At 56.3% G+C, this 26,813-nt stretch overlaps 8 protein-coding genes across 8 annotated transcripts; 6 read left to right on the top strand and 2 right to left on the bottom strand.

The window, feature by feature from the left end:
• The first annotated feature begins 21 nt into the window (after window positions 1–21).
• On the top strand, window positions 22–1,357 carry B0I36DRAFT_320013 (uncharacterized protein). Its single transcript, XM_046153493.1, has one exon. It carries the CDS (start codon window positions 250–252, stop codon window positions 1,156–1,158), a length of 909 nt encoding a protein of 302 aa, XP_046013606.1. The 5' UTR covers window positions 22–249; the 3' UTR covers window positions 1,159–1,357.
• Window positions 1,358–4,170: 2,813 nt separating this feature from the next.
• B0I36DRAFT_361543 (uncharacterized protein) lies at window positions 4,171–4,552 on the top strand (the record flags this gene model as incomplete). The annotated part of the gene is made up of 2 exons (XM_046158496.1): window positions 4,171–4,208; window positions 4,411–4,552. 2 exons carry the CDS (start codon window positions 4,171–4,173, stop codon window positions 4,550–4,552), a joined length of 180 nt encoding a protein of 59 aa, XP_046013605.1.
• Window positions 4,553–5,202: 650 nt separating this feature from the next.
• B0I36DRAFT_320011 (tRNA modification GTPase trmE) lies at window positions 5,203–7,840 on the bottom strand. Its single transcript, XM_046153492.1, has 3 exons — window positions 7,088–7,840; window positions 5,471–7,020; window positions 5,203–5,344 (listed from the first exon to the last, which is right to left on the bottom strand). Exons 1-3 carry the CDS (start codon window positions 7,370–7,372, stop codon window positions 5,326–5,328), a joined length of 1,854 nt encoding a protein of 617 aa, XP_046013604.1. The 5' UTR covers window positions 7,373–7,840; the 3' UTR covers window positions 5,203–5,325.
• A 167-nt stretch (window positions 7,841–8,007) lies between these two features.
• Window positions 8,008–9,197, top strand: B0I36DRAFT_421671 (ribosomal L28e protein family-domain-containing protein; the record flags this gene model as incomplete). The annotated part of the gene is made up of 3 exons (XM_046162189.1): window positions 8,008–8,454; window positions 8,537–8,874; window positions 8,899–9,197. Exons 1-3 carry the CDS (start codon window positions 8,108–8,110, stop codon window positions 9,195–9,197), a joined length of 984 nt encoding a protein of 327 aa, XP_046013603.1. The 5' UTR covers window positions 8,008–8,107.
• Window positions 9,198–10,041: 844 nt separating this feature from the next.
• Window positions 10,042–10,953, top strand: B0I36DRAFT_361540 (Sec1-binding region of Mso1-domain-containing protein; the record flags this gene model as incomplete). The annotated part of the gene is made up of 1 exon (XM_046158495.1): window positions 10,042–10,953. One exon carries the CDS (start codon window positions 10,042–10,044, stop codon window positions 10,951–10,953), a length of 912 nt encoding a protein of 303 aa, XP_046013602.1.
• A 771-nt stretch (window positions 10,954–11,724) lies between these two features.
• Window positions 11,725–14,406, top strand: B0I36DRAFT_240706 (GTPase-activating protein GYP7; the record flags this gene model as incomplete). Its single annotated transcript, XM_046149784.1, has 3 exons — window positions 11,725–13,363; window positions 13,420–14,001; window positions 14,069–14,406. 3 exons carry the CDS (start codon window positions 11,725–11,727, stop codon window positions 14,404–14,406), a joined length of 2,559 nt encoding a protein of 852 aa, XP_046013601.1.
• Window positions 14,407–18,397: 3,991 nt separating this feature from the next.
• On the bottom strand, window positions 18,398–18,862 carry B0I36DRAFT_407325 (uncharacterized protein; the record flags this gene model as incomplete). Its single annotated transcript, XM_046161840.1, has 1 exon — window positions 18,398–18,862. A coding segment is annotated over one exon (465 nt), but the record flags the coding sequence as incomplete, so codon positions are not given.
• A 2,492-nt stretch (window positions 18,863–21,354) lies between these two features.
• On the top strand, window positions 21,355–26,369 carry B0I36DRAFT_100400 (uncharacterized protein). Its single transcript, XM_046147700.1, has 2 exons — window positions 21,355–21,402; window positions 21,477–26,369. The coding sequence occupies exon 2, from the start codon at window positions 21,555–21,557 to the stop codon at window positions 26,016–26,018; it is 4,464 nt and encodes a 1,487-aa protein (XP_046013599.1). The 5' UTR covers window positions 21,355–21,402; window positions 21,477–21,554; the 3' UTR covers window positions 26,019–26,369.
• Window positions 26,370–26,813: the final 444 nt, after the last annotated feature.

The following is a 26,813-nucleotide window of genomic DNA, read 5'->3' as shown; positions in this document are numbered from 1 at the left end:
GGATGGGATCCACAGTTGGCCCAGCCAGTTGCAGAAGAAATTCCACGCCTTTCTGGCCGCCATCACGTTGCCTGATGGTCTCAAAAGGCAGGGCATTACCACCATTTCAGCAAACACACAATACAGGCCAAAAGAGAACTCCTCCTCACCATCCAACCAAAGCATACACTGCCTGCACGCACGTCTTCACGATACTGCCACCCGAGTATAGGACTACTAGAGCACTAGAGCCTTGTAGCCGACTTCGAGATGGCAGACCAGCCGCGACGTGGGCGCAACCGCCCCGATAGCAGCCAGATGTGGGACGAAGCCGATAGACGCAGCAACCACGCCAGACACGATCGCGACAGCGCGTCCGGCCGACATCGCAACGAGCGCGGAGGAGGCGACGACTACAGCAGCAGTCGCAGACACAACAACAACAACCATGGCAACCGCTCCAGGTCACGCTCCCCACGCCGCGACCGCGACCGAGATGCCGGACGCGACCACCGAAATCGGGATCGTGACTACGATCGACGGGGGGGCCACAGAGTTGCGGATGGCAGGCATGATGGGCGTTATCGCGACGGCCGGGATGACCGGGAACGGCACAGCAGACACAACCACTCGCCACCTCCTCGTCGTTCTCGCAGTCCACCACGGGGCGTCAAGGAAGCGAGCCGGAGCGAGCACAACTCCCCATTGCCTTCGCGCCCTAAGTCGGACCGGGCCAGTGGGAAGAACTCTTCGTCCAACAGCACGCCTCTGTCGATCAAAGTGGGCGGTCATTCTGCGAAGAACGGTGCGGTTGCAGCCGACCACGACGCACGAGACTCGATCGATGACGATCGAGAGCAGGAGAGGAGATCAAGAGGGAACTCGGCATACGCGGAGGAGAGGAGGTCTCGATCACCTGGCCGGCAGCACGACCATGATGCCATGGACGAAGATCGAGAGCAGGTCGAAGGAGAGGACGATGACGACGAGGTTGTCGAGGACGACGGCGGCATGGACATGGCTGCCATGATGGGATTTGGCGGTTTCGGCACCACGAAGGGGAAGAAGGTCACTGGCAACAACGCGTACTATGTGCGCAAGGAGAAGAAGACTGAATACCGCCAGTACATGAATCGTGTCGGTGGTTTCAACAGACCACTCAGCCCGACCAGAGATTAAGAAGCCATACCGGCCGTTTCAGGGATGGATGTGTGGAAGATGGCACAGCGGTCAAAGAAAGATATACCCACAACGGACTTACACGAACATTATCATTGCCAACAGGAGCGCGCGAGTCAACTTCTAGCAATTTGCCGAAGTCAATCAAATTTCAAATCAATCTGACCATATGCCCACGAGCTTCGAGGTGACAACAAACACATTCGTGCTGCCTAAGTGCCTGCGGCGTTGCAGAGTAGTATATGACTACATCGGATGTCGCGCTGTCCTAGTGATGTCAACTGTCGTTCCTCGTGTACCAATTGGATGAGCTGAGGACTCGCAGGTCTTTTTCCCGAGCCACCTGATCACTGTACCCCGGTAGGAAAGCGCATGAAAGTACTCTTGCTGAACATGGCATGCCCATACCGGTTTCTTGTGGTGCTTAAGTCCGGGGCTTATGTCGTCATGGTCATAGATCGTGCGTAGTTATACCACGGTCACGTGGATGTGAATGGGAATGAAAGAAGACTCGCCTTTTCGGCCGCTCGCCGTCTGGAATGCTAAAGACAACCATACCCCGGAAAGGCTTCGTCATGCACATATCGCGAGAGGCCGAGAGAGGCTGCCACACTGGGATGCGTAGCCGGTGAGCATGGCGCAATCCAAGCCACGTTCCGGTGTGTGCGGCACGGCGGGACATCCAGCTGCAAGTGATGGTATGGCTGACGAAGCCCCAGAGGGGGCCGTAGTTGCTGATCATATCACAGGGCGCGCAATATGCAAGTGCTGCCATATACGTATGCTTGAAGGTAGTCACGAGAATGCGGGCGACAAGAGTCATCGCGGCGCGGGGGCCACGCGGTGTTGAGCTTGGGGGGACAGGGACGTCATTGCACCCCGAGAAGGGTGAAAGATAGCCTTGGCCAACCTCAGCCAAGGGCCGCGGACACCGAGGGTGACGAGGCCGGCGCTGACAAGCACAAGCACCGCTTCTGGAAAGACCCGCGCACGTCGTAGGGCTGAGGCGGAGTCCCGCTTGGGGTGTGACAGAGACCGGCGTGGGAGCCGAGGGGGCCACGAGGTGGACGCGGGACGCTGAGGAGTCACGGCAGCGCAGAGAGAACTGGCCAGAGTGGACTTGCATCGTGGTGGGGAGCCGCTGAATCTGGACTATCAAGCGAGACAGGATGCTGGCTATGGGTGCTCAGTCAGCATATTTTGAAGATGCTTCTGTTGCGTGCCTGAGGCTGCGAGCGCCGGGCGCTATTTTTAGGACTCGCCGAGAGCAGACACGAGAACCTGCGAGGATCCGTCAGAAGTGCTCGAATATCTGGTCTGGCTTGAGCAGGCGTGGTTGTGGCCCAGCGCTTATGGCTACTGCACGAGTCTCCCGAGGAGAACGCGAGAATGTGGTCCCAAGCAACGGTTTTTGCATGTCTTGTCGTCAGTACCAGGACAACAACACGTTTCTCCAACAAGAAGCTTCATTGATGTGCTGCAGAGGCATGCAGCCCTGCCGACGTCTGCAATGTCGCTGTAGTTACCAGCCTGCCGGGCCCGTCCAGCCTGGACAAGAACCACAGGGTCGGTGTTCATTGCTGCCACAAGGCAGCCGGGTCGCTACACCATCCCATCACGACCTACCTGCCTGTCCCCTTGCCCACCAAGAATAGGTTGGGGGCTGCGCAATTGCTCCTCGTGGCAGTCATTGCCCGTTTCCAGCCGATAGGCCATCCCCCTCTGGGCGGCAATCCCTGTCCTCGAGCCATCCACTGCCCGGGGCGGCCGAAGCAGTCCCGTGGCCACCCCCAGTTGTCGCTTCGTCATGGCCCTGGAACCTGCATCTGAACTCAACCGCTGTATAGACGGTTAGTAGGAAAGCTTCAACTGCTGCCACGGGTGTGCTTCAGCAGCACTAGGGAACAAGCCAGCAATTGAGGAATTAGCAACACAACATGATCCGAGCATCAACCACATTGGCATATTCAACAAGGATGTGAGGTGGACAGCCAGACAAGCGAAAGGTGACTCGATCAACAACGGAAGACCTTCGAGATCGCTACAGGCATCCCCACTGGGGCATGGTTTGTGCCTGTCGTGGCGGGCCCCCAGCATCATGTTCACCCACCGTTCAACTTCCCCGTCAGCCCGCTTCGGTCAGGTCCGCCTCCTGTCAGCTGCACCTCAGACTCACCAGCTTTGCGCAGCAGGAAGGCTATGCCCCCAAACGGGCCGGTCAGTCTACTCAGTCAGCCCGATTTTGTCCAATCCCAAATCGTTGTTCGTTCGGGACGATGAATTTGTCAAAACACTATGGCTGCTGTCTGATCCGCTCAGGCGCCAAATATAGCGATCCCGCCTAGTCTCGATTCGACTTTGCATGCACATGGGCTTGTACGCTTCGACGAGTGTGCATGCTGCCTCTCTCTACCTCTTTGTGTGAATGTCGTCGTTCTCTGATGATACACTGCAAACCCCCTGCTACGCAGCGCCTTGCAATAATCTACAACCGAGTCCAAATCGCAACTCTTATCGCTTTCAGATTAGTATATTGAACGAAAGCATTGTCGTGGTGCTTCTAGAGCCCTGGAAAATTGCACCCGGAAGCTTCCGCAGCCAGCATACAATAGCGGCACGCACATTAATTTGTTGTAAGTCTATTCCAATGGCTGAAATGCTGACAGATTGCACGTTGATGCCTTGCCGTCATCTCTTTTGCACCAATCATCTCGCCAACCAGTACATCACACTTGCACCTTTGAAGGAGACCTGCACCCTTGTCACCCACCCACCCATCCTCGGCTTGGCTCAACCCCCATGCTTGGGAAGCAGGGACCCTTCAGACCAGGGTCCGGTTATGTCAGATGGCTCCATCCTTGCCGACCTCAGGCGGCCGCGACATGAGGCTCGTTATTGGGGGCCCTCTACGCGTGGGGTGTGGGCTGTGCCGACGACACATCGGAGTGATGCCAGTAAGAGGTAGGTTTGCTCCTGACCACAGTTGTCGTGACCAATGTGCAGGTCCCCGATATGGGCGACGGGTGCTTCCAGAATGTCCACCCGGCCGAGTATATATTCACTCGTGATCCCTCGAGTTTAAGGCTGCTCTTTTTCGACAACCAGCACAAGCACTACTCTCCAGTCACAGAAGTCTACAATCCAGACAACCTTTACCAATTCCCCACCAGATAACCTCTCTGTCATCAAACAGCCCCAAAAAGTCATCATCCTTTAATTCGCAATGGCCGCCTTCACCATCACCACCTACAGCCAGGTTCCTGTTGCCTACGGCCGCTCCGGCTACAACAAGGACGGCGAGGACGAGGAGGACAAGTGCCGCAACTACGGCCGCTCCGGATACAACAAGGACGGCGAGGATGAGGAGGACAAGGGCCGCAGTGGCTACAACTAGGCCAATGGCCATGCCAGCGACTGGTCACTTGGACCACCCTCGTCTCTGGAATCCTGGTTTCCAGACGTCCTGTTTTCGGATCTTTCAACATCATTTCCAGCAAGCAAGCTTCTGATCCATTCACGATATTCTTTTTCTCGAAATACCCCGGGACGGCCACGTCGCAAACCAGTCATAATCCCCTTGCACCTGATACAATTCTCTCCGACTTCCACGAGTCACGCTTTTCTCCAGAGTACCGTTGTCACAGCATTTCAATTGCAGCATTTACATGCGCAGGATTCTTGCGAAGACCTGTTCTGCCTTCCAATTTTCTCACGCCACTCCCATCGTCATAGTCATCACAGCTTAGTTACCTGCGGCATTTACACAGATCAGCGCTTCGCAGCAATGCGGTTTCCTTCTTTTCCATTTCCCCGTCCCCAAGATCATTTACTTCATTACTTTCCTATATGTTATTTCCGCGCGAACGTGCACTAGAATTGGGCGGAACTGGTGGTTTGACTCCCAGAAGAGGGGAGCATAGATGGCGGCCTGTTTGACTAAGAAAGTTAGAGCGAATATGGGGGCCCAAAGACGGCAGATGGAGTCACGAGGATTGCTATTTGGTGGAGGAAAAGCCCTGTACAAGCATTCCATATACTGTCTCTTTGCAGCTCAAAGACTTATAGCATTATACATCATCGTTCCACCTATGCCACTGCCATCACTCTTGAGACCTGTGAATTCACCAAGAAGAGGCCTCAAATTATCAAGTGCGATCACGTGCGTGTCTACTTTCCCACGCAGAACCTGAAGATCCAGTGAAATTGTTAGCGACGGACAAACCAATACTGGCGCCTTTATCATGCCATGGAAATTTAGGCGGAACATGAATGCTAACAATGCGGTAACACTGTTGGCGCAACAAGGACTTACTTCTCAAAAATGACACCCAGAATCTCTTCGACGTCCCCAGCCTCCCCGCGGCCCGTGATTCGACCTAGGCAATTCGCCGCGTAGCGGAGCTGCTCGGCCGCCATGGTAATATCAATGTCATCCCCTGTTGCCTGTGCTGCCGGCGTGCCGTCGACATTGTTCAGATAGTCCAGCAGATGCGTCCGGCACTGCTTGAGGAGCTGCCGCTGCCGCTCCGTGACACCGTGCAGGTCCTGCAGGTCCTTTGGAAGCGAGGTCATGGAAGAAAAAGAGGAAACGAGTGTGTCGGCAAGACTGGTGATCCCGCCGGGGTCTGGGAGGTTGTGCGTCCGGGAGCTTGTGTCCCTGGTAGTGGCGACAGAGGTTGGAGAGACTTGTGAAGAGATGGCCTCGTTGCATGAAATGAGAAGGGGCGTTGAGGACTCGAGGCCCGGGATCTGACTCAGGACGTCCTGTTGAAATCTAGAGACTAGTTCGTCGAGATGCTCCTGAGAAACCGAGTCACGCTTGTTAACCACCACCAGGCACTGCCCGCACTGCGCTGCGAGGGCGAGAGTCTCCCTGTCGTATTGGATCTCGTAAGTCGCGGTGGCAGCGGCTGATTCAGTCCCAAGAACAGGCTCGACAGAGGCAAGAACGATAATCACATCCGAGTCAAGCGCCTTCGCACGCGCCCGACGAATGCCCTCCTCCTCGACCGCACCGATCGGCGTGTTGAGTGCTGAAAGCGACCTAGCAGAACGGAATCCAGCAGTGTCGGCAAATGTGCACAAGTAGCCCCTGATATCCAAGTTGGCTTCGATGATATCCCTCGTGGTTCCGGACTCGCCAGACACGATAGACGCCTCGCGTCCGACAAGCTGGTTCATGAGCGAGCTCTTGCCTACGTTCGGAGGGCCGAGCAGGGCAATCTTGATGCCGCTTCGCAATAGCTCGCCTCGCTGCCCGGCCTGCTCATGCATGTCGATGCTCGCGAGCATCTGTCGGACCTGGGCTGTCACGTTGGCCGCAAGGGCCGCAGGTGATTCGTCAAAGTGCTGATCCTCGGAGAAGTCGATCAGGGCCTCCATCTCGGCGCGAGCCTGCAGGAGCTGGAGACGCCATCCGTCGTATGTCCGTCCTAGCGCACCGGAGTTCCCACGCACTGCGGCGCGACGTTGCTGCTCCGTTTCCGCTGAGAGGGTCTCGCTGAGAGCCTCCACTTGGGCGAGGTCGAGACGGTCGTTGAGGAATGCGCGGCGGGTGAATTCTCCTGGTTCAGCATAGCGAATGTCTCCGTGCAAGATTTGCGTGTCGTTCCCGCTGCCGCGTCTCGGCGCGGAATTGCAAGTCGAGATGGCGGCCAAGACAGCCTTGACTGTGGCACTCCCGCCATGGATGTGCAGCTCCAGCACATCTTCGCCAGTGACCGTGCGAGGTGACGGGAAATACAAGACCAGCGCTTCCGAGTCAAGGACCTCAAGCTCTAAAGAGCCCGGCTGGTATAATGTCCTGACCGCAGCATATCGAGGCTTTGGGAAAACCTTGTCTGGGCAAAGCGCATGGTAGATCTATCCTGGCCTATCAACGCCCAGTCTCGGTCACACTCAAGATGGCGTTGTCAGAGGAATTTCTTACCTGTCGGCAAGCTGGGCCAGAGACACGGATCACCGCGATGCCTGCTTTACCTGCAGCAGTCGAGAGAGCGTAGATGGTGTCGCCGTGTTTGCTTGGCTGGACATGTGTGTCCTTGTCAGGCCCGGATACATATTGCCTTTTGCTTATAGGCGCATTGCATCGGCTGAGACACCGATTGTGCGGTAGGAATGTAGGCTGCAGCAGTGGTCGACTCTGTGCATTTACGGCGCCAATTTGTGAATAGCTGAAGCGACTGCACAGGCGCCGACACAGGGCGCGATGCATGGATTGAAGGCCCTGGAGGAGGAAATGCGCTACTGATTCGGCTTGTCGTGTCCTTTATCGCGCTTTTCAGAGGACGGATGACACTAAACCCCCCTCTCGACTCGAGGATCCGTGCATTAAACACTGGCAGGATGGAAGCTGAAAGGTATTTAGGCTCTCAAGCGGTCGTTGAATATCCAGTGTCGTAGTTTCAACTTCCAAGCATCGCCAGAAGACCCTAGGCTGGCCGCAAAGTGACCAATCATGTCGCCCATGTTTCCGTCTGGCCCAGAAATGCCAGCATGTTTCTTGGACACCGAGGCACAGTTCCAACAAAGTTAAGCGTATGCAAAGAACTACTGCAAATATACTGTACAGTTATAGGACGACAAATAATGCCCCTTAAGAATTCGCAATTTTCAGCATAACCAGCGACCAAGCATCAAGTGCTCATATCAGGTACATGCCATAGTGTGTACCTCCGCTCAGTCGTCCAGTATGAATGCCTCAGTGGGCAAAGCGTGCTACGTGAGGCCGAGTTGAGCAAGGATGGACTCCACTTGCGGACCAGGCCGCGCTTCACCGCCCGGCAGTTCGCAGCTGCGTCCTGAATTTTTTTGAAATCTTTAGGTAGAGGCAGGTGCAGCCCAGATCTCATGCTGTTATACGCCGCCCCTCCGCGTCGCAAAGCAACAATCCCCATTTCGACCGACCACCCTTCTTCAATCCAAGTCACCCGGGTGCATAGTCGTCAAGATGGCGTCCGACGAGATTGTCTGGCAAATCATCAACCAGCAGTTTTGCTCCTTCAAGCTCAAAACAACCAAGGAGAAGAACTTCTGCCGCAACGAGTACAATGTCACGGGTCTGTGCAACAGACAGTCCTGTCCTCTCGCCAACAGCCGATATGCCACCATCCGCAGCTCTGCCAATGGCACCATCTACCTCTACATGAAGACGATCGAGCGGGCCCATCTGCCATCAAAACTCTGGGAGCGCATCAAGCTGTCGCAAAACTACCAGACTGCCCTGAAGCAAATAGATGATCGCCTCATCTACTGGCCCTCATTCCTGCAGCACAAGTGCAAGCAGAGACTCACAAGGTATGATGCTCACGTTCTATGCTGCTGTTCTCACAAGCAAGCCCGGCATTTGAAAGCATGCACTGACACTCGAAATCCGCAGACTCGTCCAGGTCGCCGTTCGTATGCGTAGACTTGCGAAGGAGGAAGACAGACTGGGCGAACGAGTCGTGCCAAAACTTGCACCCAAGGTGCGCCGGAGAGAAGAGACCCGTGAGCGCAAGGCCGAAGCCGCCGCCAAGCTCGAACGCACAATCGAACGCGAGCTTGTCCAGAGATTACGCGAGGGCGCGTACGGCGACCAGCCTCTTAACGTCAGCGAGAACATCTGGAAGAAGGTTCTCAATGCGCTCGAGCGTGAGGGCGACGGCACTCGTGACAAGGATCTCGACCGGGGCATTGAGGACGAGGATGAGGAGGAAGAAGAGGATGAGGAAGAGCGTGAGCTCGAGTACGAGCGGGAAGATGAGGAAGGCGATGGTGCCGTCGAGTATGTGTCCGACTTTGACGAGAGCGAGGACGATCTGGAGGATATTGAGGACTGGCTGGGCAGCGACGAGTCGGCAGACGAAGACGAGTCGGAGACCGACGACAGCGAAGATGATGCCGCGGCGGCCAAGAAGAAGAGGAAAGCAGCGTCTGCTGTTGCTGCCGCCGCCGGCGACAAGCGGAAGCGTGGCAAAGTCACGCGGGCTAAGCCGAAGAAGGCCCGGCGGGAGATCGAGGAGGAGCATGAGTACCAGCGTCCGGAGCTTGCCTTCTAGGGATGTTGCGAGCGAACATGACTTGTTGGCAGAAAGCGGTGTTCAGGCGTTTATTGAGATGTTTCCTCTCGCTCTCTGCGATGGCACTGTGTACATAGAAGCTGATCCATCGATACCCTCCACAGCGAAATCTGCGATGCGCTTCGAGAACCAGGAGCAAGAACTTGTGCATGAACGGGAATGTTCGACACAAGTGCTAGCGTTGTGCTGAGAACCCAGCTTGAGCTGGAGAACGCCCGAGAGAGATTGCGACATCTTGCTCCGCATAGACCAGTTATACGAAGACCGCCCGCACCACTGCCGCGTGTGGGAGTCATTGACAAGATGATTTTCGTCACCCTCGTGAACATGGCCCTTGACAAACGTCTCGGAGTGACTCTGAAGCTTGCCGCACCGTTGGTGGGGCTACTGAAGGAAGTAAAGCAACCCTATGGTGCAGCGACCCCACCTGGAGCTCCTTATTGCTCGCTCCCTTGAAACAGCATGACGATCACCGCTTTCCTGCCCAACCTAATCCTTCGGCGAGCGACTTCAAACACTGCACAAACTTCTCTCTCCCAAATTCGAGTAGGAGGCAGCAGCTAGGCATTCCGCGGATATCAGTGACCTCGACCGACCCGATCATCAACAACCACACGACCTCGTCATTTGATTGTAGGCCCAGCCTTTAGCACAACCAGATCTGCGACCGTCACGACTAGTGTCGCCAGGACGATTGACGACGACCTGCTGAGCAGAGCCTAAAGGAAACACGGTCGATTTTGGTGTTGCAACATCCCGCCTTTGATCGCGCTCCGGACTTGCAACCAAAGCCCCTGGACAGCCGCGCCGGCTCCGACCAACCATGTCGTGGTACACGAGTCTCGTGAGCACGGCATCGTCCAAAGTCAGCAACCTCCAGCGGACATTCCTCAACAGCGAGACGGACGGCGACACCGAGGATGACACGCACGTCTGCCGCGTGCTGCGCTCATACTACACGGAGAAAGGGAAGCCGTTCCCCGGATGGCTGCCGCCGGACCCCAAGGCACCACCGCCTGTGGCTGCCGTCTACTCGCAGCCCGCGTCGCAGGTCGGCGCGCGTTACGGTGCGGCTGCCGGTGGTGGGCTGCAGCAGCAACAAGGAGGGGGAGCCCTGAGCTCGCTGTGGGATTCGAATCCGGCGCCCCAACAGCAGCAGGAAGTGCAGAGTCTGCGAAGGGGCCGCAATGTACCGCCCGCGATGCGTGGCAGCGACACGAGGCAGAACCCGTTCCGCAACTCGGATCCCATGGGCGGAGCAGCGGGTGGTGGTGGTGGTGGAGGCCGGGACGAATTGCAGGCTCGACCGCTGCCTAGTCAACGTGGGGGAAGCTACCAGAGTGGTGCATCGTCGGTCTCGCCGGCGCCGGCAGCGGCCAGCGGTGGCGGTTCTGCGCAGGACCGGCTGAAGCAGAGACTCTGGGGCGGCGGTGCGCGAACGACAAGTCCCTCCCAGACTGGACCTTTTAACCCTCCGGCGCAACCCAGCAACTCAAGACCAGCACAGAGCAGCAGCAGCGGAGGGGGCAGTTACGAGGACAGGTTCGCGCCGGGAGGAGCTTACGATAATTCAGCGACACGCAGGGGGGCGGATCGGCCGTTCATGGCAGCTAATGCGCCGTGGGCGAGCAACGAGGATGAGTTCGCCGCTATGGGCGGCGGTGGCGGTGGCAGTGGAAGCAGCGGAGGCCGGCGGATGGGGGGACTGCCGAGTGGTCCTCGAGCATTCCGGTGATTTACGTTTGCAATGATTACAGCCTGAGTTCAACATCTTCCACCCTATCTCACAAGTGCCCGTGTCTACTTCTGCCTCGACCGTCTGTGGTGTAGGGTGCCTTGACGCAGCACATGCAATCTTTGGTGCCCGTCGTAATCATCAAGGTCATGGACGCGTGTGACAATGACGAGGCTCGCAGAGTCAAGTCCAGGCAGAGACGAACAACCCTGGCTTGTGGCGGGAACGACTATGAGGTGGAAGCACGGCGATCATGGCATGCAGCCTGCAAGCCACTGACTGCGTAGCGGGGCAAACATGGGTCAGAAGGGTCGGGTCGGGGCCGTAATGCCATCCAGCACGCCCATGCCCAACAGCAATTCCCATCATCGTTCAAATAGTGACCCTGAGTGCAGTATCGTGTCTCGCCACGATCCAAACATTAGAGTTGGCCACAGGCTCCCTCGATTGCCCCGCATTTGGCCGCGTAGGGGGCGCTCATGGTTCAGAGGCGAAGTTTGGTAGGCAGCAGGAATCCAGCTTTGGGTGGGCCGCGCCTCACTTACTCACGAGGACGTTTGCCGGCACATGCTCGCACCAGAGCCCCAGCACAAGAACACAGCTGCAGCTGATCTCGCTCCCCGCGTGGCACCATCATCCAGTTGTTCGAACCCCGTGCCGCCGTTGCTACGCTGTGGCCGTTGGAGTCCTCTGCCCGTCCCTCCGTCCCAGGCTCTTCGACATTTGCTCAAACGCGCACTTTGCCGCCGTGCACTCAGCGAGCTGGCAGCGATGACATCAGACCCCGCCATCACCAATGCTGTCAGTGCTGCCGCAACCACCTCTCTACAGGCAAGCAACAACAGCAGCACCACCACCACAAGCGACAACAGGAACAACAACGTCAGATCCAGCTCGCCCACAGGCAGCTTCTACGCCATGAGTGACGACGAGGAGGGCGGCTACGACACCATCACCCACGCTGCGTCGGGCCGTGGTGTCAAGCTCCTCTTCTCCAAGAGCAAGGTCTATGTCCACCCCAGTCCGTCGGCCAAGGACAATATCCCAGGCTACATCGCCCTTTTGCAGCAGAAAGGTGCCGCAACCTCGTCCTCTGAAAGAACCCCAGCATCAAACCATTCTTCCCCAGCTGCCGCTGATCTGCTGCTGGCATGGGTGCCCGAAACCTCGTTGGGCGCATCGGAAAGCATCTACGTCAAGGTCGACCTTACCGATGGCGACTCTCCTCCAAGACAGAGCTATCTCGTCCCGCCGCCTCCGACGGTCACCACGCACACGGGCTCCATAGGACGTTATGCCTTTGCCATCCCTGTGAGCGCCATCTACTCGCTCACCGTGAGGCCGCCCAGCCTCGGCTGGTGGTTTGGATCAGTCATCATCAACACTCGTGCAGGCGACAGTTTCCCCGCGCTCTTCTTCCATGACAGCGAGTGCCAATCTACAATCCTGCAGAAGAAGAAGCGGGCCAAGGAGAATTTCGACCCCTTCGGGGAGCATGGGCAAATGTTTTGGGGTGGAGACGAGGTTCTGCGGTGGTTGAAACGCTATGTGAAGATCGAGAGGAGTGGTGCCGAGCCCAACATCTACTTGATCGAGCCGTCAAAAGAAGACAGCAATGCTTTTGGAGGGAAGCTCACGACAAGCACGGCGTCCAAGGCTGGCCAGCGCGACGGCTCCGTCGGCACGACCGTCGGAGGAGCCGCCGGCGCGAATCCTGCTGGTCCAAGCAGCCCCGGTCCCGACGCGGCCATGGACCCGGTGATGAAATTTGTCAAGGAGACGGGCTGGAGTCTCATGGAGAAGTTCAGCCAGGTCACCACCTTTACTCGCCGCACCGCGCAAGACATTATCGATAATCCCAAAGTGCCTCCGCAGGTTAGGCGCATGGTCAAGAATCCAGAAATACAAACGATCCAGGATGAGTTTGACAGCGCGCGGATATACCTGGCCCGATGGGCGATGGGTATGGCCGAGCAAAGCGAGCGTGAACGCAACCAAAGGATATGGACCGCGCGCGACGTTATGGAGATGGAGGACACCGACGTCGGCGAGTTCGAGCTGCTCGAAGCCAGCAATCTGTCGCTCGTAGAGCGTCGGACGCCAGTGAACATGAAGGAATGGAACAGCTTCTTCGACCCGAGAACCGGCCGCCTGTCAGTCACTGTGGACGAAGTCAAGGAGCGTATATTCCATGGCGGCATCGATCCCGAAGATGGTACGAGGAAGGAGGCGTGGCTGTTCCTTCTTGGCGTGTACGAGTGGTACAGCACGGCAGAAGAACGTCGCGCGCAGATTTCATCTTTGCGGGATGAGTATGTCAAGCTCAAAGGCGCCTGGTGGGAAAGACTAGTCGACATGGGCGGAGAAGGTGAAGAAGGTGAATGGTGGCGAGAGCAGCGGCTGAGAATCGGTAAGCCAATGCATATCTGGCGGTTTCCGCGACCCAAAAAAGCTAACAAGGAACAGAAAAGGATGTCCACCGAACGGACCGGACAGTGCCAATCTTCGCTGGCGAAGATATACCGCATCCGGATCCCGACTCTCCATTTGCCGACTCTGGCACAAACGTTCACATGGAGCAAATGAAGGACATGCTTCTGACATACAACGAGTACAACAAGGACCTTGGCTACGTCCAGGGCATGTCAGACCTGCTGGCTCCCATATATGCTGTTATGCAGGATGACGCGGTTGCATTCTGGGGCTTCCAGCACTTCATGGACCGGATGGAGCGCAATTTCCTCCGTGACCAGTCTGGCATGCGCAACCAACTACTGACCCTCGACCATCTTGTTCAATTCATGGACCCCAAGCTTTACGAGCACCTCAAATCAGCCGAAAGCACGAATTTCTTCTTTTTCTTCCGGATGCTTCTCGTGTGGTACAAGCGCGAGTTTGCCTGGATGGATGTGCTTCGCCTGTGGGAGGGCTTGTGGACGGACTACCTGAGCAGCAGCTTCCACCTGTTCATCGCCCTTGCCATCCTTGAGAAGCATCGTGAGGTGATTATGGAACATCTACTGCATTTCGATGAAGTACTCAAATATGGTAAGTTGAGCTGCAGATCATTGAACGGGTCTAACGGGTAATAAACTGACGGGTTTCGCACCTCTAGTCAACGAGTTGTCAAACACGATCGATCTCGGCTCCACACTTGTCCGAGCAGAGCAACTATTCAGGCGTTTCAAGCGCCTTGTAGAAGCGATCGACAAGAAGGAGAATTTCCCCAAACCGCCCCAGCAAGCAAGCAGTCCCTCTGTTACAGAAGGGCCATCAAGCCGGTCACCAAGATCCCCGAATAAACCCGGCACTGACAAAGGCAAAGCTCCTGAGGGCAAGGATGTGGAGACAATCAAGGTCATCACGCCTGAGCTGAGAAAGCTTCTGAGCCGGACTGTTGAAGTCTTGCCGAGGAAGGAGGTTCGCAAGAAGGGGGACGGGTTCCATGCTTGAAAGGATGTCGCGGATGCTTATGCGGATGATTCACGATCAAACTTTCTTCCTTTCATTATTCTCCCCGCTCTCTTACTTATACTTGCATTTTGGTTACTGGTGCATCCGGGCGGAAAGATTCTGGGATTATTTAAATAAAACCATTATTTGAGGAATCAAGGCATAAATTTCGGCCTGTACACAAGTCTGTATACGTGTGATTGAAGCTGTGATTGTCTCGGCCGCCGTGGAGCCTCTTGCACGCAGAGGTTGTTCATAGAGCATATGTCTGTAGTGCTTCCTGTCTTGTGGTCAGAGCACTAGAGAAGTTTAGCTCGAGTGCATCACCATCATCATATTCGCCTGGCATCTGCCCCCCTCTGACAATTGTTTTCTAGTGGTCCAGTTTATGGAGGAAGGGAGAGAGAGACTGAGTGCATGGTTCAGTGATTTTGGGGGTTAAGAGTCCGTTTGAAATTCTAGCAACTTTTTTCTTCTGCTCTTTTTTTGGGTTTTCGGAAAAGAGCAAACGCGTAGATGGAGGCGGGGACACAAATCGATACAACCTGGTTACCTACCAAGGATGGGCAAGGAGTTCAAATTCACCACCAAATCTATGTAGCTAGAGGAGCGGGTCGGCGGCGGCGACGCAGAGCAAGAAGCCAGGATGAACCCTCGAAAAGAATCGGGTTCCAAGTGAGATTATCATGACACCAGTCCGCGCGCGTGTATACACACAGTCTGCCTTTCAGCTCGACAGGGAAGCTGAAATCTATCCTCCCCCCCCTCCCCCCCTCCTCCCTCCCTCATCGATCGACCCATCGATCGACTCCATCTGTTTGAGCCGGCAATGCATCCGAGCCATACAACTGCGATCCGGATCTGCGCCGGGAAGGACAAAGGACCGGGCCCCTGGGGATCCAGCAGAGGCCAGCAGCAGCAGCAGCTGGCTTCAATTACTGGCATAATCCCGGTTTGTGGACGCCTAGATTCCCCCCCCTATAGAATGAGCCCACTCGCCGTGAGAAAGCTCCATTTATGGAGTTCAAGGGGGGTCAGCTTCAGTGTGTATGGGCATTATACGATCTGGCTTCTTCCTTTACCCTCTGCTCTCTGGCTACGGATGCTTGCCCGGGACCGTCCATTCAGCTCTTCTCTTTCGTGAACGATCGTGCGTGGCAGCAGTAACAAGCAGGGTGATCCCTACCAGCGATGAACGCCCCTGTTGACAGCTAGCAAAAAGCTTCCCGGGGAACCGGGACTCGTCTGCTACTAAGTCTTGGATCAAAGTGGACGTGGATGGGAGGCGCAGCCCCTTTCCCCGAATGGAGTCAAAAGAGCTGAAGCCCACCCACCCCCATCGGCAAGACTTCCCCGGTGCCCAGAAAAAGAGTTTCCCATAAATCTCGAGACCTTGACCTCGTCAAAACACCCACGTTGTCGAGGTGGGCGACACAGACAGCTCCTCTTTCTCGACCAAGAATTCGCTAGGGGCGGCCTGATTCGTAACCTGCCGGCTATAACTCCTGGGCTTCCGCCACCCCGCCCGCTTGCTTGCGGCCTATGGCATTGGCGGGAGTGAGCGGCGTGCCCTCCAGGATGGGCAAGGACGAGGCTAAATTGTCCTAGTACGAGCCCACGTCGCCAGCAAGTTCCCCACTCGCTGGCGGCTGGCGCCGTAAGCCGCCAGGCTTAGGGCATTCAGGGTCTTTCTTCAACTATTCGCTCGTTTGCCCACGAGGCCGCTAGCTTAGCTCGAGCCTTGAGAATTCAAAGGGCAACGGCGGCAAAGGCAAAAAGTCAATGGAAAATCCCGAATTCGGGAAAGCAGGACATTACGGGAGGACGCGGGAGGCAGGGATACCCTGGTTTCCGCTGTTCACACTATCCCTAGTGTTGTTGAGGCCAGGCTGTGAGCTTGAGCGCAGAACTGCCCAAACCAGAGGAGACCGTGCCATTGACTCAGGGAGCTCATGTTTGCGCTGCCGGAAGGATATGCCAAATTTGTAAGATTTTGATAACATCATCACGCCACAATCAATCAATTTTGCTGAATAGCGAAGCATAGACTCATCATCAAGGATGTACCGCAAGTTGGGTCGAATCCTGTTTGAAGGTTACTGCTCTGATATGCCAGGCGACGAAGAGTCTGCCCGGGCTTTCCTGATCGCCGCGATGTGATGCATGCAAGCGTTCCGATCTGGCACGTCGATGACTTGCGTCGTACCCTTCCAGGGCGCAACTATGCGCGACGCCTTTCTAATGACCACCGGGAGAATCTACACGCGGTCTCAACTGCATAGCAGACTGCGAGCTTTTGGAGGGCGGGTCCGGGGAACCTGATCCGCCTGTGTGACACAAGATCCCTGAGGTGTGATGTATGCAGGTTTGTGATGGAGCTGCTCGTCACCATCTCGCGGTTGTGATGTGGTGGGCGCTGCGACGGTGGTGCTGTACTAGAGAACCACTGATGGCCGGACTCGATGCTCAACACCGATATGGGTCAATAGGGGCGCGCGATCTGTCATGTTGCTCCGGTTCCATCGTCGCACCACCATGGAGATTGATTACACACCAACACGACCGGAATCCTTGAGATATTTATTCTTCGAATTCTCATTGGTCGTATATATCGAGACTGGTCTGGAGACTTCCGTTGACGTGCCAGGGGTGAGGAGATTTGGTGTGGGCCACTACTGACAGTGTGCTCGCAACGCGGCCACATCAGGTCGATAAGCAGATGTCAGCATCTGGGGTGCGGGGAGCCATTTTGGGATCCCAAAGTGCCAAATCCGGCCAACGTGATGGCCATGCTTATGACAGGACCTTGAAGGGAAGCGGATTGCATGGTTGGGATCCGCCTGCTTCTCGCATGGCGGCTTACGCCCCCACGGTTTGCGCGTCTACTGGCAACCAAACAGGAAAGCTGGTGGGCACTGAATAGAGAGAGCTGTGCTATATGTCCGGAACATGCAGCGCCTAAGCTGACAAGCAGCCGCAGGCCGTTTCAATGTTGTAAAGAGCAAGCTATCCGCATCGTCCTTTTTCCGGGCCAGGACAAGACAGGAGAGTCGCTGGCATGAGAATGCAAGATGCGAAACAGCAGTTGTTCAAGGTCAAAATGCTTGGCGACCCATGATGCGCAAAGTTCCTTTGCGCGTCGTGACGGACCACATTGTCGCAGGCCTTCACACCACCTCGTGACAATCCTTCGTTGCCGCGAACCACTCGTCAAGTGTCTGGAGTCTCGCTAGCTCCTCCACGATGGAGCCAATGAGGTGTGCACAACCCCTGCTCGTCGCGGCTGGACCCAAGTTGGTGGCATCCGAGGCGGCTATAAGTGGATGAGATATCCCTGCCTAGGCACAGGGATCCGGGAGCCCCAAGGATTCGATAGGCCACGGAGCCTGGACTGACAGCCGCTGCCAAACAAAAACAGACATTCGAGGACCTGAAGCGTCGCCGTTGCGTGATTTGTGCTGCTTGCAGTCGCTCGAGCTGCGACAGCACGCAACAGAAGCATCCATGCTCCGAGATCGGAGAGTTTTGTGCTGGCGGTGTTTTTTTTTCCGTGACGTCGCCAGTGGCGGCCTCTGCGAGGGATTGAGAGGAGTTGAGAGCACCAGTCCGCTGTGGCGCAAGAGCGGTTGGAAAACAGACATGCCACGTCAATTGCAAATCGATATGCCTGGAGAGCTGAGCCTCAGCTCTGTGTGAGGCTTTAGCGTGCCCGAGTTGTGGATGACACAGCAGGTACGTGGGGCGAGGTCCATCAGGGTAGGGGCTGCCCAGGTGGGCGTGGCGGAGTGCATGCGCTTGCGCAACCAGGCGAGAAAGAGCAGGCTGGCAGCCACGCTAGACAGCACATCTGTGGCACTGTAAACCGGCCAGTGCGTGCCCGTTCCGAGTAAAACCGGAGTGGCATACCTGACTACAGGGCCCGCGCAACGCCACACCACACCGACAAGACCGTCGCTCGCCACGCACCCCACGAGCATTGACGACGGGATCGCTAGTGCAGAGCATGACGTCCATTCTCTTCTTCACCGCCATCGGGCTGCCGAGCAGTCGAGAAGCGCGCAGGCTCGGACACCACGAAGACTCGGTCAGCCTTGCCAGCCTTGGGGCGAAAGTCACCTTGAAGACCGACGTGGCCCTGAATGCGATACGACATAGAGCCGGTGGATCGGCACGGTTTCTCTGTGAGGGCTCCCATGTGCCGGGTCCAGAGGCTCGGATCCTTGAGGCCAGCCAACATGAACCTTGTTGATGCCGGACTCTTGGGCCACTCAAAGGCCGCAAAGTTTTCCATGGCAGGCATTACGTGCATCCTTTCAGCTCGACCTGCCTCTGCAGCCTGCACGCACGAGCTGCTACAGTAGATCCGTGCCGCACGCGATTGCTGCTTGATTGGGCTGCCACGAGCGCCTCGGCCATGTCTCCGCACAGCAGTGTGGATTGCGCAGATGTGTAGTCGCGCTCGTCAAACACTGTCGGCGCACTTTGTTGGGGTTGCACAAGTGCGAACAATGGACATTGTTCGGCCAGCAGCATTGTGTTTGTCGCATTGCGGAAAGGAGGGGCTCTAGTCAGATCTTTAAAGTTGGACTCGGCTTGTTAGGATGGGCCGGACCGCCGTGCTGGAGCTAGGCGTCCCCCGCCAGACTCTGCCAAGCGTGTCAGCACAGCTGCATTGGGAAGCGGTTTGAGTCCACGGCTGTCGACTTGCCCTGAGCCACCGCATCATTCACTAACGAAACCACGTGAGGCGAGTTCGGCCATCACCTTATCACCCCAGAGGCTCGCCAGGAAGCACAAGCATGAGATCGCAGTGTTGTCCTCTGTGACTGGCCCGCAGCATTAGACTCACGAAATTAGCTCGGTTTGCTTGGTTCAACTGGCTGTGGTCTGAAGCAACGCGTGCCGCATCCTGAAAGGTTCCGATGGCCTTGTCGCCAGTGATTGGATGGAAATCATCCGCCAGGAGCCAATGGTAAAAGAGAAGAGCAGGCTCCAGGCTGCGTTTGCTACCAGGCGACGGTGCATGGTCACCTAGGTAGGGGGTGAGAGCACGGCACGGCTGGAAATGGTCGACTCGACACAGGGGCTTTTCTGCTCGGATCGTCATGCCAGTCTGATCTCGTCCAAGGCATGGGTACGCTTGGTCAAATGAGAGTTTCCAGAGAGTCACTTGGTGCTGTCATGTGATCACCGCTGCTGCCTGTATCGTCAGGTTCATGACCCTCCCTACCGTCGGATTCGTGGTTGCGGCCCGTGGTCAGCCACCGCTCCCAGGGCTGTCCTTTTGGGGTTACCGGGCTCGGGGCCCGAAACATGAATGATATGAGACGGCGGTGTTCTATTGCTGGATCTCATTCCTCCGACTAGCTAGATACGTACACCCAAGAGTCTTTACTGGACGAGAGGTCCAAGAGTGCACGTTGTTGCAGTGCCAAAAACAGCTCGACGTGCAGACACGATGGCCAGCATGTCGGCCGCGGAAGTCAACTCAGCCACAGCCCAGGATGTATGCAAGCTGCAGTCCTGTCGCCTCCTTGGACGCCCGTGCAATCCCAGACAGCATTCAACGGCAGGCTTTTTCCATCGGCTCCCTCCTCCCCACAGCGGCAGGGATCCTGCTTTTCAGGGTCACACACCACTGGCCGGATGCTAACTGGATGGAATGGCCTTACAATACTTGCCGAAAGCAGAGCGACAACGGCGGTCCTGACACAGCCGAGCCAGCGGCCGATCGACCGACAGTCTCACGAGACCGCTTGAGTCTCCGAGACATGCTCATGCACCATGTGACCTTTTCCCCAGGTCTCAAGAAGACAGACCGAGACAATCCGCGGCAAGGACATCGCTCTGTCTGCCCCAGACCAGATAGAGTGCACTCTTACCTCCTACCATTCCGGCGGCTCGTGAGCCAGCCCGAAAGCCGTCGCCTTGGACGACGCTGCTTTTAGCCAATAGACACCCAAGAACCATTGGCCTCGCTCTGGGTGGGCGCCGAGAGTAGCTCTTCGACAGCGGTGCAAGCTTTACAACGCGGGCGTCATGGCAGGCATCCCCAAAGCCTCGACGCTCGACAGGCAGCGCCATCAGCGACAAGTTGGACCTGCGCTAGCAGTTTCGCGGGCCGCGGCGTGACGCCGTCGACGTTGAGTTTGTTCCGATCGTGAAAGTCTGGGGCGGCCAGACCGGTTCGGAGGTGCACTTCTGAGGCCGCTGCTGCGAGAGGCTCTGGCGTGCCGTGCCATGTGAAGTGAGTCGACGGGACTGCCAGGCTGGGACGTGAATGGCCCCTTGCCAGCCGGGGTTGTGCAAGATACTCGAGTGATCGGCCCTCTGTGGCCACATCCATACCGGCTGGCCAGGGTGGTCGCGTCGGCGATGCCAGCCAGCCATCTCTCGTGCAAGCGCCTGGCGGGTGGAGCAACGCACGCCCATGCTGCTCGTCCCCTTGGCGCCTACAGGGACCTCGGACGCCACGCAGACCCGCCCGTATCCACAGCCGTTCTTGGACCTTGAACCCGGCACCTCGACTGGAGCCCACCTGCAGGGCCAGAGACAGCCATGGACACTCGGAGAGACTGAGGTACACGTCTGATATAACCTTGTGCAACCCGCAACGGAGGTCCCGATACTTGCCTCTTGCCGATATCTCCCAGTCTCTCCATCACTACATCACTCCAGAGAGGCGAAAACGACCTCCCCGCAGCAACATTCCGACACCTCTGGAAGGACCCTGCAACAGCCTTTGGTGCCCCAGCACCTACCTCTCCACGTCCAAGGTGCTTACCACCCACCATCTTCACAGAATCACACCTTGGCCATCACACCACAACGCAGCCACAGACACATTGTGCAGGGTTCTTTAAACTATCGAGTCCGTCCCAAATCTCGCCAAGGTTGCTGCTTGTTCTTTTTCTTCTTTTTCCTCTTCTCCTGGTAAGGCCTTTTGATATAGTTGTTCATACCTTCCCACCCTCACACATCCACCTCGACTGGTTGGTACGACAGCCTCAAAAACCCACAAAAGCCAGGACCGTCCGTTGGAAGTCCTGCTACTAATTTGACGGTCGCAGGTACCTCTAATACTGCTCAGTTTACCGCGACTCGCCGTGCGAGACGAGTTTCTATGCCTGCCTGAATCCACAGCCAATATGCCTTCGACCAGAATGCGATCGTCTTCCCGGCCTCGCATAGACGACCACTCACGGTATGGAAGGATGGGCGGTGCCGTCGAGTCCGAGGACGAACAAGGTTTCCCCACCACACTGAGTCGACTAGCCCGCCAGGAGGCAGCGAGCAACCGTCTTGCTGCCCCAAAGGGCTCAAGAACGAACGGACAACAGTCCCGCCTGCCACAAATGTCCTCTGGACGACGGCCATCGGGGTCAGCACCAACACGTCCATCAGCGAGCCATGACGATCAGTCATGGAGCACTGTCACCACCGGCACCACCGCCCTGCCGCACACAGCTGGCGTCCGTGAGAAGGAGATTGCGTCTTTACAGGCTCGTAGCATGCTGCGGCGGAAACCCACGGGAATAAATAGAGCAGTCGCGCCAGCTCGTAACGCACCCCAGCCAGAACCATATGAGGACAGCTGGGCGTCGACTGTCGCAGGGTCGAGTGCCCCTGTCGAGCGTGGCTACACACAGCCAAACACGGTGTTAGAGCGTCCTGACAGAACAGAGGTTTCCGCATCCTCGACCACGAACGTGTACCCCGAGCTTGATCGATACAGAGACATCGAACCCCCCTCACATACACGCCACGGTGTCGTGTTGGAGGTCCCCTACCGTCTCGCAACCGATTTGCCCCCTCCGACTCCTCTTTTTTCTGGAGCAAGCAGCCAAAGTCAATTAAGCACTTTCAGTGCTAGTCCATCGACGAGATGGTCCGAGTCGCCCGGCCCCGGGCCATACAGCCGAGACACCACGCCCACGTCAATGTCGTCGCAATCCCCAGGCCTTGTGGCACCTATGCGATTTCCAGCTACCAAGCTGAGACAGGGTAGCCCGGCAGACTCGAGGCCTCCAGTAACCCGGAGAAGGGCTGGGAGTATTTCCAAGGACCCAGAGTCCTTCGTCACCGAGCCCAGTGGGCTTGCTGCCGTTAGGGAAGCTCTGACGTCGTCGTCTTCAAACTCGACTGTCCGCACTGATGACAGAGCGGACAAGAAGAAACAGCAGACTTCCACGTCTTCTTCCTTGGAATACGGAATCAGGAGAAGCCCGCAAAAGTTGCAGAAGGTCCCGAAGGAACACAGCTCGCCATCCAAGTCCGCAAAAGTACCCGCAAAGCCAGTCATGAGGGCACTCTCCCCGGTTCAAGCAAGGCGACCATCAGCCGATGGCTACGGCGGCCCGCTTCCAAGCCCACAGCTGCGCCCCGGAATGCCCTCAAGGCCGTCCAGAGATGGCACTCCGGACCTCTATTCGCAGCTTGGGGGACCAATGCCAGTCATCCATAGCAATTTGTCAACCTCGAGTGTCTCTGAACGTCGCCAGAGTAGCCAGCTGGCACCAAGCTCACTACCGAGAGTAGCAGATTACGCTTCCTCGACAGAAGCGCTTGCCTCAAGTCGGCCATCGCTTGCTAAGTCCTCCAAGGGGAAGGATAAGACCCAGTCGGCGGAAGCATCGTCCGCCAGCCGATTCACGCGTACTCCTAGCCCAAGCGTTCCCTCCTTCCGATCTCGTTTTCCCATCTTTGGCAGGAAACAGAAGCCTTCGGTAGATGATCCACAGCCTTCGAAAGCAGACCGGCCCACTCGAAAGGGCCCAGCAGCTGGGACAGGACACGAAGGCTATGGCCGGTTAGGGGCTGCTAAACGGAGAAGCAGTTCAGGAGCACTTCCCCCGCGAGGACTCGCTGGGGCAGTCTCGTCATCAGAAAGCCTCAGCAGTCTTCCCGCGACAGATACCTTTCTTTTGGACCGACTGAACCCAGTGGTGATTGCTGGTGGTGAGATTGTTGAGAATCGGAACAACAGCACTGAGTTATCCCGTGCAGCACCAGCGCCCGCCTCCCAACTGCGAAGGCCGAGCACTGCTACGCGCAAAGATTCCACTGCTTCGGCGTCATCACGGGAGGACTTTCGTTCCAAGCTCGCTCCGTCTGCCTTGCCTCGAACTGCCAGCAAGTCGCGCCGACCATCCGATAGTAGCGACGCCGGGTCTGTCAGCATGCACTCGACACTAGCATTTCGCCGATCTGTACAACGTGTTCACTCGCCAGACAAAACCCCAGTCAATATTCCGAAGCCGATTGTGACGAGGGGTTTTGCGTCGCCATCCGTCGATAGCGTCGACACTGCCATCTTCACGGACGACTCCTTCGATTTGTCTCAGTCTTCGTCGCGGCACGGAGTGCTTATCTCAGCAAATGGCCCGAAGAAACTCACGAAGAAGGCCAAATCGCCGCGCAAGTGGAACATCTTTGGTAGATCACATGGGTCATCCACCAAGGAAGAGAAGAAAGCAAAAGATGTAGTTTCCGCCCCTCTTGAGAAGACACAGCCCCCAAAGCCAGTTACCTTTTATACCATGATGGATTCCTCAGAGCAGGAGGACAACGAAGAGCAACCCATGGAAGACATCTTGAAAGAAGCAGCAGTCCTGCAGCACCCTAGCCAGACTCAACCACTTAATATTCCACCGGGGAGGGCGGCTCCTGAAGTCCGCCCTGCTGCTGAGAAGCGCAGGCCCTCAATCGAGGTTGAGGCTTCGCGGAAAAGAGGGGAACAATCTTCTTCGCAGCCTGCCGGCCGGTTGCTCGAGGAACCAAAGCCAGTCCCTTCAGAAGCCAAGCCCAAAGCAAGTCGCCTGCCGCAAGTCGGTCGGATACCCAAGGTCATCACGAGCCGACCTGAGCACACTTCTCCCAAAAGCTTCTCTCGGCCTTTTCATCGTCTCAGTACTCAAATCACAGTTGGTGGACAGGTCGAGGACTCTACTCGACTGGCCATGCCTCCACTCCATGACTCTCCAAAGCCACTGACGCCTGAAGCCGTCTGTGATGACGCAACTGATATCGAATGCTCAGAGGACGAAAGCCCCGAAGGCGGAGCCGTCTCGGCTCATGGCGAATTCATCGCGTTCTCGCCGAGAAAGAATTCCGAAACGACAACCTGCACGTCCAGCAGTAGCTACATCAATCACACTGCCGTCACTCCCCAACCAAGTGCGCCGCTTGGGGAAGACGAAATCTGGGATGAGTACAATGATTTCATGGGCGAGCCTCCGCTCTCAGCGACTTCATCTTTGGGTACACCGTTCCATCTGGAGCGATATGATTCGCGTCTAGTAAGGAAGCGATCGGCAAAGACGGCGGAGTCGCCTACCATCAAGTTTCAGCCTTCCAAGGAGTTTTGGCCTCAAAACAACACTCGCGACTCTGCAGACAACGGGAAGGCTCTGACAGCTTCGAGCCACTACAGTGCCGACATGACGGCGAGGATAAACGCTGCATTCAGGTTTGGGTCCGATGTGCCTTCCACTCCCTTCTCCGTGACGGAGTTCGTATCAGGATACAGCGATCGAAATGCGCCGGCTCATGACTCTTTTGTCCCCGAGAAACCTGTTTCTGTGGAGGTCAGCAACATCTCTCCAAACTTGGACCGGAACAGCTCCAGCTCGGATGCGAACGCCACTGCTGCTCGCAACAGCTCAAACAGTAGCAGAAGCAGCCAAGAGAGCCCGCTCTCCCAAGTGAACCTCAGAGTTGGGTCCATGACCGTAAGCAAGTGGTTGACATTTGGCCAGGTGCTCTTCAGCCCTGTGCGAGATGAACTCGTCAATGTCGTTGGCTCTCTGAAGAGGCACGCCATTCTCGTCATTGATGGGCTCGGGAATGATGACTGGTCATTCTATGCCGCCGAGACTTATCCAGCAGCAACTTTCTTCAACCTCTCGCCAAGAGCTCCAATCGCCAAAGAACAGACGACTGCCTCTTTCCCCTTGTCGCCCCCTAACCACCACCAGATTCAATTCATGTCTCATCTGGAGAAGTTTCCGTTTGGTCCTGACACGTTCACATCCGTCGTGTTCAGATTCCCCGCCGCGGCTCCTGAGGCCCACTTCCGCAACATCGTCTCGGAAGCTAGGAGAGTTCTTAAGCCAGGTGGTTATATCGAGCTTTCTATCCTTGACGCAGACCTGAACAACGTTGGCAGCCGCACGCGTCGAGCCGCGCGAGGCCTCAAAGAGAGAGTTGCAGCGAAGCATCCAGAGTACAGCTTGGGTAGCACATCAGACACCATGCTCCGACTAATGGGTCGCAAGGGCTTCGTGGACATCAAGACATGCCGAGTTGGTGTTCCAGTCGCCGCCAGCGCCGTGACAAGCAACCAAGCGGGAGAAAAGCGGAAGAAGGACGAAAGAAGTCTTGCAGAGATGATGCGGGACGAGACCGAAAAGGGCGACGAGAACATCACCAAAATGGTCTCTAAAGTTGGCAGATGGTGGTACAACCGGTGCTACGAATCTTCAACGGGAGGTAGGAGCATATGGAGCGACAAGGCTGTGTTGGCAGAATGCGAGCAATGGGGCACGAGCTTGAAGCTCATGGTCTGCCACGCCAGAATACCCGAGGGAAGCGGTCGACATGCAAGCCTATGACCCCTCGAATGCCGAGAACGAATCGCCAGCACAACTTTTATCCGCTGGCCGGGCGACTGATGCAATATCCTCGATGGATACTGTGCAGTTTTACTTCTTATTCGCCTTGAAGGCACACTTTCTATGATTACGGACCACGACGACAAAGTCTGACGCATCCGGGTTTCATTTTCACCAAAAAGTCATCCAAGTACAATGACAAGACTTTAAACGGGCGCAAGCCTATGCATCATGGTCGAAGAGCTGCCACTTCGCCACACATCGCATTTTTGCATACAGCCACTCGAAAGGACGAGAAGGCCATTCAAGCCATTGAAGGAATAATCGACACAGGCAGCCTTGTGTACAAGGTGCCGATGGTTTAATTAGGAACCAACAACGACATTCAAGATCCTCAGCATATCATGAGTTCAGAGCCTGGAACGCCCAATGCAATGAAAGGCGGTGACGGGGACAAGAGTTACGAAGTTTGAGGAAAGAATGACGTGAAGGGCGGGCGAAGCCCTGACCCTGGAATAATTATTTAGCATGATTTAATCACACAAGCATAGCGCAGCCAGCAGAGCATGACCATAAGGCTTTATTTAATAGATACCCCTGTCGTTTCCGAATGAAATTCATCATGGTCTATCTAAGTATGTGGAATATGTCTTTATTCATGTGGTGGCGTCCTTATGAGTAGTTGAAGGTAGTATAACTTCAATGGCCTTTAGTCAAATCACCTCTTCATCCGACTCTGCCACTCTGCAGAACCATCATATCCTTGTCCGCCCTGCCACGCCCGGCTGCGACAGC

This window comes from Microdochium trichocladiopsis (assembly GCF_020744255.1).
Source record: "Microdochium trichocladiopsis strain MPI-CAGE-CH-0230 chromosome Unknown B0I36scaffold_4, whole genome shotgun sequence".
NCBI classification, from domain to species: Eukaryota; Fungi; Ascomycota; class Sordariomycetes; order Xylariales; family Microdochiaceae; genus Microdochium; species Microdochium trichocladiopsis.
The sequence above is the reverse complement of the archived record's forward strand: the minus strand, read 5'-3'. Positions and strand labels throughout refer to the sequence as shown.

What these genes read in the sequence shown, in the direction of transcription:
- B0I36DRAFT_100400 (XM_046147700.1), top strand. Translation starts at nt 21,555, where the DNA reads ATGCCTTCGACCAGAATGCGATCGTCTTCCCGGCCTCGCATAGACGAC.
- B0I36DRAFT_320013 (XM_046153493.1), top strand. Translation starts at nt 250, where the DNA reads ATGGCAGACCAGCCGCGACGTGGGCGCAACCGCCCCGATAGCAGCCAG.
- B0I36DRAFT_320011 (XM_046153492.1), bottom strand. Translation starts at nt 7,372, where the DNA reads ATGCATCGCGCCCTGTGTCGGCGCCTGTGCAGTCGCTTCAGCTATTCA. An exon ending in CTGGCCCAGCTTGCCGACAG is followed by an intron (nt 7,021 to 7,087) that starts GTAAGAAATTCC and finishes AGGCCAGGATAG; the next exon opens with ATCTACCATGCGCTTTGCCC.